The 13,296-nt window shown below is 37.1% G+C and overlaps 1 protein-coding gene across 3 annotated transcripts in view; it reads left to right on the top strand.

Moving 5' to 3' along the window:
* Nucleotides 1-13,296, top strand: part of CNTNAP2 (contactin associated protein 2) — a 1,137,498-nt gene that overhangs the window by 766,598 nt on the left and 357,604 nt on the right. For all 3 annotated transcript variants that reach the window (XM_035319470.1, XM_035319471.1, XM_035319472.1), the window contains one exon: nt 1,457-1,576. In XM_035319470.1, coding sequence (XP_035175361.1) covers nt 1,457-1,576 — 120 coding nt within the window. The remainder of the gene's footprint in view (nt 1-1,456; nt 1,577-13,296) is intronic.

The raw sequence follows: 13,296 nt of genomic DNA, 5'->3' as shown, positions 1-13,296 counted from the left end.
ACAATCTGTTGATTTTAGTTTGGGGAGCAAGGAGGGAAAATGTCTTGGAATATTTCACAATATAATTACAACGTCTACTTCTTATATTAAATTGACTTTAGACCCTGTAATGAACAAGTACAACCTTACAGAAAAATATTTTTTCTTGTAGCATCAACAAAGAGATTCTCTTTATGCCTATATAATAATCTTTTTTTTTTCATTTATGCCACATCATAATTGAAGTTTTCTTTTCAGCTCTACTGTCCTTCCTGAATCTTGATAGTTGGTTGGAGGTCTTTAAGTGTTTATATGCACATATATGTATGTGATCAGTCACCCACTTATCATCAGCACCCAACAAAACAGCGCATCCTTATGGGCATTTGAAATAAAGCCAGTCTTTGCAGATCAGCTGTAAGAATTGCCAACCAACAGATTAATTTGTAGAGTGGATATGAAGTCTGGTTAAACAAACATTTCATTTCTTTTAGCATCTGATTGATTGATTTCAAACAAAAAATCTGTAGAGTAGTCATTTTTTCTTCCAAATTTGCATTTAAAATATTAATACTTGTATAACTTTAAAATATATTTTTTTCTGTGCATAAAATTACTTTTTGTTGTTGTTTAAGTATAATACACATCAAAATAATCATGCATTACAAGGAAAACATGGGCATTATTAGAAAAGCATCTCAACAATGCTTATTATATTCTGATAGCTGAGCTATTCTTCATAACACAACCTGACAAGCAGTTTTATGAGGTGAAATAAAAAGCAGTATACAGAGATCAAGGAAAAATAAGAACAAAAACCCTCTGCCAAGTTGGCTAAACTTCTTCCAGTAAACAATGAGAAAATTTATACCTTGCTGGGATGGAGTCATATTTATGTAGATATGTAGTAATGTAATTGCAGAGCTGTATAGAGACAGGTATTATGTGTAGTGAGAATTTTCACAATTTTGAAACTATTTTATTCTGAGTAATAATAATACCTTAAAAAAATCTAATATCTACTGGAAGAAAATTTAAAACCTTTTTGACGTATCTCTTGAAAGAAAACTAAAGTCAAAAGTATGTTGCATCAATAGAAATCTTCATTTGTGATATAAAACTTTAAAAATCAAACAAATAAACAACAACAACAACAACAAAAGTTTTAAGTTACTCTTGTAAAACCTTTGGTTGTTCTTCCCCTCTGACACTCGTCCCCAAGTTATTGGAATTCTCTTCCTATTCTGACTTTTTCTTACGTGTAGAGGGGAAAAAAAAAAAAAAAAAAGCCTTAAACTTTTATTCACTTCTGTATTTTTTTGAAATATACTTTGTTTTCTATGAAAGCTAGTGACATTATTTTAATGACAAAGGCATTTTTTTTATATATATAAATGAAGTCAATTTATTTTTAATATGGATTTTTTTCTGCTCCAGGATATGAAGATCCTTATTGCTTTATTTTATTTTATTCCAGCTATTTATGAACTCTCTTGTGAAGCATACAAACACTTGGGCAAAACTTCAAATTACTACTGGATAGATCCAGATGGCAGTGGGGCACTGGGACCTTTGAAAGTTTACTGCAACATGACAGGTAACTGCATTATATTATATAATTCTTTTTTGTTTAAAAAAAAAAAAATAAAAATGTTTTTAACATAGTTGGGAAAAAGAGGAACTTCATAATTCATATTTCTTGGCAAAAGAGAAATAATTGATGAGAGGTTTTCAGGAGAGGCGTCATAACAACTGTAGTCACCATGCAGTATATTCTGAGGAAAGCAGTAGCTAATCCATTTTATAAGCTTTTGAATTAGAGCTGTTAATTCACTTTAACAGGCCTTTGTATCATCAGTGGTGCATTATATATATATGTATAGCTATTTACCAAAACTGTTGTGTATCAGCACATTTTTGTAATCTTTTTGGATTTCAGCAAAGCTTTTGATACTGTTTCTCACAGTATTATTCTGGACAAAACGTCTAGCACACAGCCATATAAATACATAATGTGAAGTGAACATATATTGTTCACCAACATGATGGTGAACAATAGGCTGATGGGCCACGCTCAAAGGGTTCTCATAAATGGGGTTACATCAGGCTGGTGGACAGCCACTACCAGGGTTCCCCGGGGCTCCATTTTGGGGCCAGTGCTCTTCAATATTTTTATAAATAATCTGGATGCAGGTCTCAAATGCATACAATCTAAATTTGCAGATGCTACTAAATTAGGAGGAGCTGTTGACTCTGTTGAGGGTGGCAAGGACTTGCAGAGAGAACCTGACAAATTAGAGGTCTGGGCAATCACCAACCATGTGAAATTTAACAAGAGCAAGTGCCAGATTCTGCACTTGAGATGGGGCAACCCTCGATATACGTACACACTGGGAGATGAGAGGCTGGAGAGCATTTGCTTGGAAAGGGATCTAGGAGTTCTGGTAGATGACAAGTTGAATATGAGCATATCTTGGTAGCCAAAAGGGCCTGCCACACTCTGGGGTGCATCACACACTGCTCTGCTATGCAGGCTGAGGGGATTGTCCTGCTCTGCACTGGTGCAGCCTCACCTCAAGCGCTATGTGCAGTTTTGGGCGCCACAATATACGAACAATATTATTGTTTTTATTAATGTGGAACTATTAATAACTTATTGTTGAACTATTAGAGAGTGCTCAAAGGATGGCAACAAAGACAGTGAAAAGTCTAGAAGGCTAGAGCCTTATGGCTGAGTCATTTTCTTTTTTTCAGCCTAAAGAAGAGGAGACTGAGGGAAGGCTTCATGGTGGCCTGCAGCTAACACACAATGGGAAGTGGAGGGGCAGGTGCTGAACTATACTCTCTGGTGACCAGTGATAGGACCTGAGAGAGCGGCATGGAGCTGGGACAGGGGAGGGTCAGGCCGTTAGGGAAAGGTTCTTCACCAAGAGGGTGGTTGGGCACTGGGACAGGCTCTCTGAGGAAGTAGTCAGAACACTAAGCCTGCTAAATTCAAGATGTGTTTGGACAACACTCTCAGACACATAGTTTAATTTTTGTGTGGTTCTATGTGTAGCTAGGAGTTGGACTTGATCCATGAAGGTCCATTCCCAACATGGGATATTCTATGATCCTATGATTTAGTGGTTCTATATCTGTTGAAAACTATTTCAGTAATATCTGTGTTCATGGGGTATTTCTAAAGGCATCTTTCTCAACATGTCAGATCATTTTTTCTACCAGATATTATTGACTTTCCTACATCTACCACCATAGGAAGGGAATACAGATTATTTACAAGAAAAATCAAACATTTGGGTTTTCTTGTGTGACTCTTTGTCATCTTTTTAACTGGTGTTAGAATGACTTATCTTAATTAACTTCAAGTAAATTAATGAAGTGATATACATGGTCTCAGAAATTTTGGTTTTTTTGTGTGGAATTTTTATTTTTCTGTCTTTAACACTGGTTTTGCTTGGATAATATCCCATCTGGGCATTCTCACAGATATCCCGTCTCAGTCACCTTCATTGCCATGTTGAGGCAGAAAAATATGATAATGAAAAATGAAAATGGGGCAACTTTTTGCTCTAGGAGTTCATTATTTCTTTAATCTGATAATATATTATGTTGGAAAGGGAAACGGTCCTGAGTAACGATGCAACCTCGATGCGAGTATAATTGTCCTCCATTTATTGCAAGTTCTAACAGAGTATATATAGGCAACTAACTACAGCACGCGCCAACAACAACTTATCATTGGTCTAGCTCCTCCATGCACTTGTCTCTAGCTTGTTTCCTCATTATCTCTAATTCAGGGACGTGGAAAACAGCACAAAGCCACCTGCAAATTCCTTTCCCACAATATTACAATTGTCTCAGCTCTTCTTCCTGATGTGAAATATGGGGCAGTTGATACAACAAACGTGTCCCCTGACTCTCCCCAGCTGTCAGCATAATAAGCCTGGATTTCAGTTATTTGCATTGGAAGTGTGGCATATGTGTGATTCCTCAGACTTCAGCATTAGCAGCTTGAACACGAAGGTACTATTACAAGTTGAAAAAATAAGAGTAACTCTACCTCTCTAGGGGGCTTGAAGGGGGATGCAAAGCACATGCAACAGACCCAAGAACAAGGGCTTGTAGGTAGACAGCTTTTTGGAGGACCAGAGAATACTATTCTTTCATATTGCCATTAATTTATGTGTTTGAATAATAAATGCATATGTTAAAAAAAAAAAAAAAAAAAAAAAAAAGCCTGATCTAAGCTCTGGGTTTGCTGTAAGTCCTTCTTGGACTGGAGAGAGGTCAGCCAATTTGTACTTTACACACAGGTGTAAAGGCAGTCTTTCAAATAAGTGGATCCTGACCCATTTATGGCTTTTAAATCATAACTAGCACCTTGAACTGTATCAGTAACTAATCAGGCAGGCACTGCAAGGAGCAATGCCAAGAATTCCTGATGTATTATAGCGATTTCTGCTATACAGAATAACTGCTGTGTTCAGCACTAGCTATATAGCTTTTGGGTACTCTTCAAGGGTAACTTTGTAAAGCGAAAATACAGTGCATTATTGATGTCAGGCATGGAAAAAAACACAGCATTGCTCATTTATTTTAGACATAAATATTCAGTAGAGTGTCTTAATAGTGTGTCCAAAACTGGAAAAAAAAAAAAAAAAAAGTAAGAAAATTAGAAGTAACAGTTTCATTTTCCTAATGTTCCTTGCGTACAAAAAATTCCAGAGTTTCTGTGAACTTTTCATAGCCAGTGAGAGGAGATCGTAGATTTAGTTCTCATGCATCTGTATACCATGCATGCTGCTGTGTAAAAATAAGTTTCCATTTTAACAAAATTGCTCTCATCAGCAATTCTTTACTGCAAGAAAAACACATTTTGTGCTAATATTCATGTAACTCTTTACTTAAATTTTAAAAATAAGAACCTGACAGAACTATTTCTTCATTAAAATACAAATGACTGCAAGAAATATGTGAAAATTGATAGGAAGTAATTTTAACCTCCACTTCTAAAACTGGAAGGCTATTGACAATCATTCTTGGATAGCTTTGCAAAGCATTATTCATAGCACACCACCTATACGCATACTGTTTATTGCATCTATTACAGCTTTTATTTTCTTTTAATTATCATCTTAAACATTGAAGACGGGGAGATGAGCTCCATTCTTAGATGAAAATTCACAATCTAAACCTTGATCTGAACTGATAGAGAGTATTTTTAGTAATATATGTACTAGAGATAGAAGATAGAGAATCAGGTTATTTGAAGGCTTTACTGTGGTTCATGAATAACATATTTCTGTAGAATTCCATAGTGATGACACATATATTGTCATATAACAAAAGGCAATATAACATTTTAGAATAAGAGCTGAATTATCAGATTGTTTTAGTATGAAAATTGTGCAGGCTTCTGGCATTACTACCACTATATTTAAAAAGGAACCTAAACTAAATGAATTATGGTTCACATGTTTTTTTGGGGGGAGGAAGGTGAAATGAATAACCTACAGATCTAGCTGAAATGAATAGCATATGGAGCATATAAAAAGTAGTTCTGCCTATGATATGATAGTGATATTTCATTTTAATAGAGATGTCTTTAACTGAATTTCTCTCTCTAGTCCAAGAGTCAAATCTAAATGTTCCCACGAACCCAATCTATTAAACAAACATCTCTATGTTAAGTTACTGCTCAAGATGCTTATATGCACTTTAAATACTCTATGCTTCATTCAGGTAGAACTGGCACCTAAGAAGTTCTTAATGACTAAAAAGGTAACATAACATATAACTTGATAGTTTTGCTCCTAGAAAGAAAAAAAAAAAAAAAAAAAAAGTTCACAAGAAGATTGGGGTTATTACCAAAGCAAGTAATCATCTTTACAAAAACAAGACGGTTTAATGATTACGTACTGCTTTCACATGTACTGTAGATAGTTCTACTAGTGGAAAATGTTGCAGACTAAGCTGCACCCTCACTTACCTATAAACCTTAAGGGGAGGGTCAATAACTTGAAAAGTCACTAAAATTTTATATTTAGAAATTGGATCTTTAGCCCTTGAGGGTACTGTATCACAGGTATTGCATCATAGAATCATAGAATAATGGCCTGGGTTGGAAGGGACCTCAAGGATCATCTAGTTCTAACCCCCCTGCCATTTCATCTCGTTTTCTTCTCCTGTTCGTCGAAGGAGAGGGAATGAGAGCGCAGTTGTGGTTGAGTTTAGCTGCCCATCAGAGTGAAACCACCACAGTGATTCACATATTTTACAGTGTCACAGAATCATCCAGGTTGGAAAAGACCTCTAAGATCATCTAGTACAACCTTTAACCTAGCATTGGTTCACCACTAACCCATGCTACTCAATTCTATATCTATATGTTGCTTGAAGACCTCCAGGGTTGCTGACTCAACTTCTCTGGGCAGCCTCTTCCAATACTTCACAACCCTTTCAGGAAATAAATTTATCCTGACATCCAACCTAAACTTTCCCCAGTACAACTAGAGGCTGTTTACCATCGTCTTATCACTTGATGCAAAGAAGAAGAGCCTGTTCCCCACCTTGCTACAACATCCTTTAAGGTAATTGTAAAGTACAATAAGGTCTCCAGGTCTCCCATGAGCCTTTTTTTTTTTTTTTTTTTTTTTTTTTTCCCCCTCCAAGCTAAACAACTCCAGCTCCCTCAGATGCTCCTCAGAAGACTTGCTCTCTAGACCTTTCACCAGGTTCATTGTCATTCCTTGGACATGTGCCAGCACCTCAATTTCCTTCTTGTAGTGAGGAGGCCCAAAACTGAACACAGTATTTGAGCTGTGGTGTCACCAGAGCCGAGTACAGGGGGACAATCACTTCCCTAGTCCTGCTGGCCATGCTATTTCTGATACAAGCCAGGATGCTGTTGGCCTTCTTAGCTGTCTGAGCACACTGCTGCCTTGTATTCAGCTGGCTGTCGACCAATACCCCCAGGTCCCTTTCTGCCTGGCAGCTTTTCAGCCACTCTTCCCCCAGTGCGCAGCATTGCATGGAGTTGTTGTGACTCAGGTACAGGACCTGGCACTTAGCCTTGTTGAATGTTATAAACTTGGCCTTGGCCCATTGGTCCATCCTTTCCAGATCTCTCTGCAGAGCATTCCAACCCTTGAGCAGATCAACACTCATGCCTAACTTGGTGTTGCCTGAAGACTTAATCAAGGTGCACTTGATCCTCTCATCCACATCATTGATAAAGATATTGAAGAGAACTGAGTCCTGGGGGACACCCCTAGGGACTGGCCTCCAGCTGGATTTAACTCCATTCACCACAACTCTTTGGGCCCAGTTACCTAGCCAGTTCTTAATCCAATGAAGCGTAGACACATCCAAACCTTGAGCAGCCATCTACTTCAGGAGAATGCTGTGGAAAATGGTGTGAAAAACCTTACTGAAGTCTAGGTAGATCAAACCCACAGCCTTTCCCTTGTCCACTGAACATGTCATCTTGTTGTAGAAGGAGATCAGGTTTGTCAAGCAGGACCTGCCTTTGTTAAACCCATGCTGACTAGGCCTGATCACCTGGTTGTCCCATAAATGCTGCATGATGGCACTCAGGGTAATCTGCTCCATAACCCTTCCCAGCAGTGAAGTCAGACTGACAGGCCAGTAGTTTCCCCAGTCCTTCTTCCAGTCCTTGTAGATGGGCATCACATTTGCTAACCACTGGACTACTAGGATCTCCCCTGATAGCCAGGACTGCTGAATAATGATGGAAAGTGGCTTGGTGAGCGCTTCTGCCAGATCCCACAGTACCCTCAGGTGGATCCCATCTAGCCCCATAGAATTGTGTACGTCTATGTGGAGTAGCAGGTCGCTAACCATTTCCTCATGGATTATGAACTCTTTGTTTCCTTGTCCCTATCTACCAGCTCAGGGGTCTTGTCCCTATCTACCAGCTCAGGGGTCTGAGTACCAGGAGAACAACTAGTCTTGCTGCTAAAGACTGAGGCAAAGAAGCTATTAAGTACCTCTGCCTTTCCCCCATATGTAGTCAGAATGCATTACATGTCCCAAATGTGTCAAAAAAAAAAAAAAAAAAAAAAAAAAAAAATAATTTTTTTTTTTAAAAAAATAAAAAGGATATTACATTACAGTAGACAGCTTCCTTCTGGGTATATTTCTGGACATAGTCCATGTCCATCTTTAGTGTGTCTTAATTTAGTAAACTGCCAAATGTCACAGTGAGTCCTGTCCTTCACAGATGTCACTTTGGTAACCAAAAAGTTGTTGTTTTCTAAGATATCTTAGCCATTTAAGAGTGCAATCAAAATCTTGGAAATACACTTATACATGTGCTTCCAGCAGCTATTCACAGTCTCTATAAACTACTTCATGTTGTCAAAGAAATTCCAGAGCCCCATTGTACTCTTGTCCTTGTATTCTCCCAACACTATATACTGAGAGTGCTGTGTTTTGGTAGTGATGAGGAATCAAGCACTTAAATTTTGTGTCATCATAGTGGGGTTAATACATTTGATATTTCACATTTAAATATCTATTCCTGCTGAAGCAACACAGCTTTTAAAAATTTGGGGTATTATAATGGAAATTCACCAGTTTTCCAAATACTTATGAAATAAGAACTATGTACATTTATGAAGGTTGTTTTGTTTTATTTTTTTCCTCCAACATAACTAAATTCTTACTTGGTACTAGCTGGAACTTTTCAAATGAATGCACTGCTTATGGAAAAAAATTTTCTTGAAGCTGTTTTGTGACACAGCGTGTAACAATTAGACTGCTTTTCAGTTTATCCCAGCTTGTGATCTTAGGTCAACAGGGAACTCTTCCAAAGCTCTGTCATCTTAAGGCTGAGCTCTTATCCTGTTTTGGGGACAGGTCCACAATGCAAAGGTAACATCTGAATTCCAGCAGGTTCCAAATATAGGAGGGTTTCTATCTCAGTATCCAGTTTAAGGTTTTTTCCTTTGATTGTCACAATGACAGTAGCTGTGCTGGAAGGAACTGTTATTTTAAGATATTTGTTGGAAAATGTAAACTTTGAGTATATTACAGCTTCATCCCATGCTTTGTGTGATGTGTTTCTGAATCTCTAAGCTTGATTCAGTTTCCTCTGGCAAATTTTGATTTCAGTCCCACTGAGAAAGAAATAAGAAATAAGTTAACATTACTCCTTTCTTTTCTTTTCTTTTCTTTTCTTTTCTTTTCTTTTCTTTTCTTTCTCTTTTTTTCCCTTCTTGACCTGAGGTGGAGGAAAACTTATCAATAAGTTTAATCTGATCTTATCTTCTGTGTGTTCTGCATGAATCTTGAGAGGGAAGGGTGAGGAAGAAGTTGAGGAACAATGCACAAGGACTACAGATGTTTAGTTAATTTACCCCAATATCTGTACCAATGGTACTGCTCGTTAGTAGCTGACCAGCACTTCTGTAGTTCCTTATGTTGTTCTGCTGAGGATAGGGAAATTGTACCATTTCTTCTGTTTCATCATTTAGACCACTGATACAAAACAGAACAGAAAGGTTTCATAATCTGTTTTGCCAGGAGATATACCAGTTATATTTTTTTTTTCTTGAAGTCATTAAGCCTGTGATGTAGCTTTTATCTCATTTCAGTATCCAAACAGCTGCAAGCATAATGGCTTCATTTCAGTGGTACTTACCCTATCCTCTTTCTAGTACAGTTCTTTTCCCTAAAGCTGCACATCTTCAAACACTTTGAGAAATCATTATATGTATTCATACCCTGCCTCATTAAGGTCAAATGTACAAGGTGGCTTCCCTACCAACTTCCCTCCCTCACCCTCTCTTCTCTCTAGTTTTGTGTTGTTTTTTTTTTTGTTTTGTTTTGTTTTGTTTTTGTTTTTAACAGAAGTGGCATACGTAATGATTGCTGCAATGACTTCTTGAGTAGACATTAAAAAAAAAGTAACCATCATATCCTCTGATTTTTCTGCCTTCTTCATGTAAATATTGGGTCACTGGAGTGCCTTTACAATGGCTTATGTAGAAACATATGACACAAATATAAATGTGCCATTCATCAAAACATACTGATAAAAAGTGACCAACGGTGGAAAATGTTTTGCACGTATCTGTATAATTAGTTTTCCAGACATTTTGCCTGAGAAATGATTTACTGAACTTCCAAGGTACCAAAGCTTTTATTCATTCATACAAGCCTGCCAGAGTTCAACAAGTATTTGGACAGCTCCCTCAGATATATGATTTAATATTTAGGTAGTCCTATGTGTGTGGCCAGATGTTGGACTTGATGATCCTTGAAGAACCCTTCCAACTCAGGATATTCTTTTCTATATTTATGCACATCAAACATGGAGTTTTGAGCAATTTTGAGCAATTTATTTCCTCTCTAGTAAAGGCTTTTTTTTTTTTTTTTTTTTTTATGTGTAGCTTCTCTGGTGTGATAAAGGAAGAAACTACTATATTTTTAATTTTTAATTGAAGTAGGAAAAATTGGCACACATTCAAAAACAGTAAACATCACTTTATCGTTGGCCAGTGTTAAGTTTACATGACAATTAAACTATGGAGACCTTACCCAGAGTAATCTCATTGCAGAAAACATTCAGTATGAGTATTCAAAATCATTTACCTAAAGCAGAGGAGGGAAGAGCAGCTTTAGTACTTCTGTTGTGGTTTAACACAGCAGGCAGCTAAGCATCACACAGCTATTCATTCACTCTCCTCCCCTCTCTCCCCCCCACCTCTCTCCCCAAACACAGTGGGATGGGGGAGACAATTAAAAAAAAAAAAAAAAAAAAAAAAAGTAAAAATTTAGGTTGAAATGAAGACAGTTTAATAGGACATAAAAGGAAGTCAAAGTAATAATAATGATAATAATAATGTATATATATAAAGCAATTGCTCACCATCCACCAACCAATGCATAGCCCCTCCCCAAGTATCAACTTCCCCCAGTTTTTTTGTTCAGCATGATGCCATATGGTATGGAACATCCCTTTCACCAGTTTGGGTCAACTGTCCTTACAATCCAGACTATTCTATTGTTTATGATCATGTCTAAAACAGCATCTCTGATGTCATATCTAAGTTGAGTTCATCCTCCTAACCTCAGAGTACAAAACCAGACCCATCAGGGACCTGAAGACAATCTGAACTATGTTCATGCCTTTGCCTGTCAGGTAGGCTAAAACTTCCTGAACCTCATTTTTAGTTCATTGATATTTTTTTCCATCTGTTCTTGTTTTATAAGGCATGCCATTATTATTCTAGGTTTTATTGATGTATCTTTTTATTATGTAGTTGGCTTTTATATTATTAATTTACATAAAATTTAACATTTTGTGAAAATGCTCATTGCAATACTGAACTGTATCTCAAGAAATCTGGTTAGTACCTTTTCTCCTCATGCCCTGGAGCACAGTACTGACTGCTGGTAAGAAGGTAGTCATGGCTGCTTCTGCAACTGGGTGTAAACTGTCCATTCACCTTCAGGCATTTCACTGGTTGTAATTGCCAGCCTTTATTTAGACCTTAGTCTTGATTAGATGAAATTTGCAATCTATAATCCTTCTGAAATAAATCAGAATGCATTTTTTTTATTGGCTTGTTTTTGCCTAAGGTTGCAAAAGATGATGTTAGGCACTCCTGTGCTTGGCAATTACTTGCATCTGAGAAGTTAAAATCACAGTCTAGGTGGCAACAGATCACGAGTGCAGGTTGTTGCTGTGTTCTATGACATGTTGAGTTTGCCATATTGACAGCCTTTCATGGTGAAAGAGGAAAGGACACCAGGCTCCTCAACCCTATTAATAAAGATGCATTCCAGTTCCATGTGATTGTGAGTGTTGTTTTTTTGTTTGTTTTGATGTTCAAAACTTCTAAATATATCGCTGTAGAAACAGTCTCCTTGTGAACATGAAAGGTTTAACTATCTCAGGGATCATCATAGATTAAAAAGGAGGATTCTATTGGGAAAGCAGGATGTAAATCAACACCTGATGACTTCCCTAAACAAAAACATGTCATAACAAAAATGTGGTGTCTTAACCTCAGGGTTTTCAGTAAATCACATTAGAATCTCCAATTATTTTCTCCAGTCTCCTTTGTATACATAGAACATGAAAAGCTACCCCAGTGTGCGACTACAGGGAAAATATCTGAATCATAAAGTAAAGAATATCTTCTGAAGTATGCCCCCAGGAGTAGAGGACAAAACTTTGTCATTGGCATTTAAGGCAACTTCTCAAGTTGCCAAGTAAGAAAAGCATTTCCTCCCGTCTGACAATCTTTTATTTCTCACTGTTTTTTCTTCCTCTCCTACCTCAGCTCTGGAGCATCATAAGTCTAGGTCATGTCATCCTCTTAACATATTTCAAGTAGTTGGAGTACCAACATCACATTGTACCCATACATCAGGCATAAGGCAACTAAATGTACACTGATCTAAAAGAATGAGAACAAACTGACTTTTGAGAGTGACATAGCAGAAGTAGTCAAAAATATGGCAGAGTCTTTGTCTTGTCAAAGTATTTAGCTTTGAAGGAAGAAAAAATCCTGATACCATCTGCAATCAGAAAATAGTCCTCATTTGTTGGAAACTGAGCTCTTAACTGAAGTTAGAAAGCAGCAGATCTTTTTAGAACCCTTTCTGCATTGCAGGATCCCACAAGTCTGTATTTGAAGAAATATATCAAAAACTCAGGGAGAAGAAAAAAAAAAAAAAGCAGGAAAAAAAAAAAAAAGCCAAGCGGGAGCCATATAGATGCTAAGTACACAGATACAGGAGAGCTCTAAGGGCCTTAGGTAGCTTGCTATGTGTTACTGTGATTGTTAGAAGCAAACATTTAACTCTGAACTCACTTCCCATACACTGTTGGAGATGTGAGGAAGGACATGCTTCAAACCAGTGATAAGCTTCAGTTATCCCTAGAAAATTGCTCTCATAGAGATGATTTTTGAAACTGCAAACTAAACTTGCATTTTCTGTAAAATATATTCTTTGCTTGTTTTATTTTGGTCATCTAAGAAAATGTTAGACAATTAATTTACCCCTGAAATGATAGCAGAAGGTTGTTGTTGTTGTTGTTGTTTTAATTATTATTTTTATGGTAACACCTGGAGGGATTTTTTTTTATTATTATTATTTTTTATTTATTTTTTGGATGGGACAGATTTTGGGGGAGGATTGTTTCTTTCTGCTTCTATATCATTGGTGAAGGCATCTTTATGCTTCTGTGGGCTTTGAGGAACAAGTGATCAAAATGTACTGCATCAGAAGCCTGGAAGGAGTGTGTCAGTAAATTCAGGTGGGGATTTCTGGTATACC

The sequence above is a fragment of the Oxyura jamaicensis genome, chromosome 2 (assembly GCF_011077185.1).
Source record: "Oxyura jamaicensis isolate SHBP4307 breed ruddy duck chromosome 2, BPBGC_Ojam_1.0, whole genome shotgun sequence".
Lineage (NCBI taxonomy): Eukaryota > Metazoa > Chordata > Aves > Anseriformes > Anatidae > Oxyura > Oxyura jamaicensis.
The sequence above is the reverse complement of the archived record's forward strand: the minus strand, read 5'-3'. Positions and strand labels throughout refer to the sequence as shown.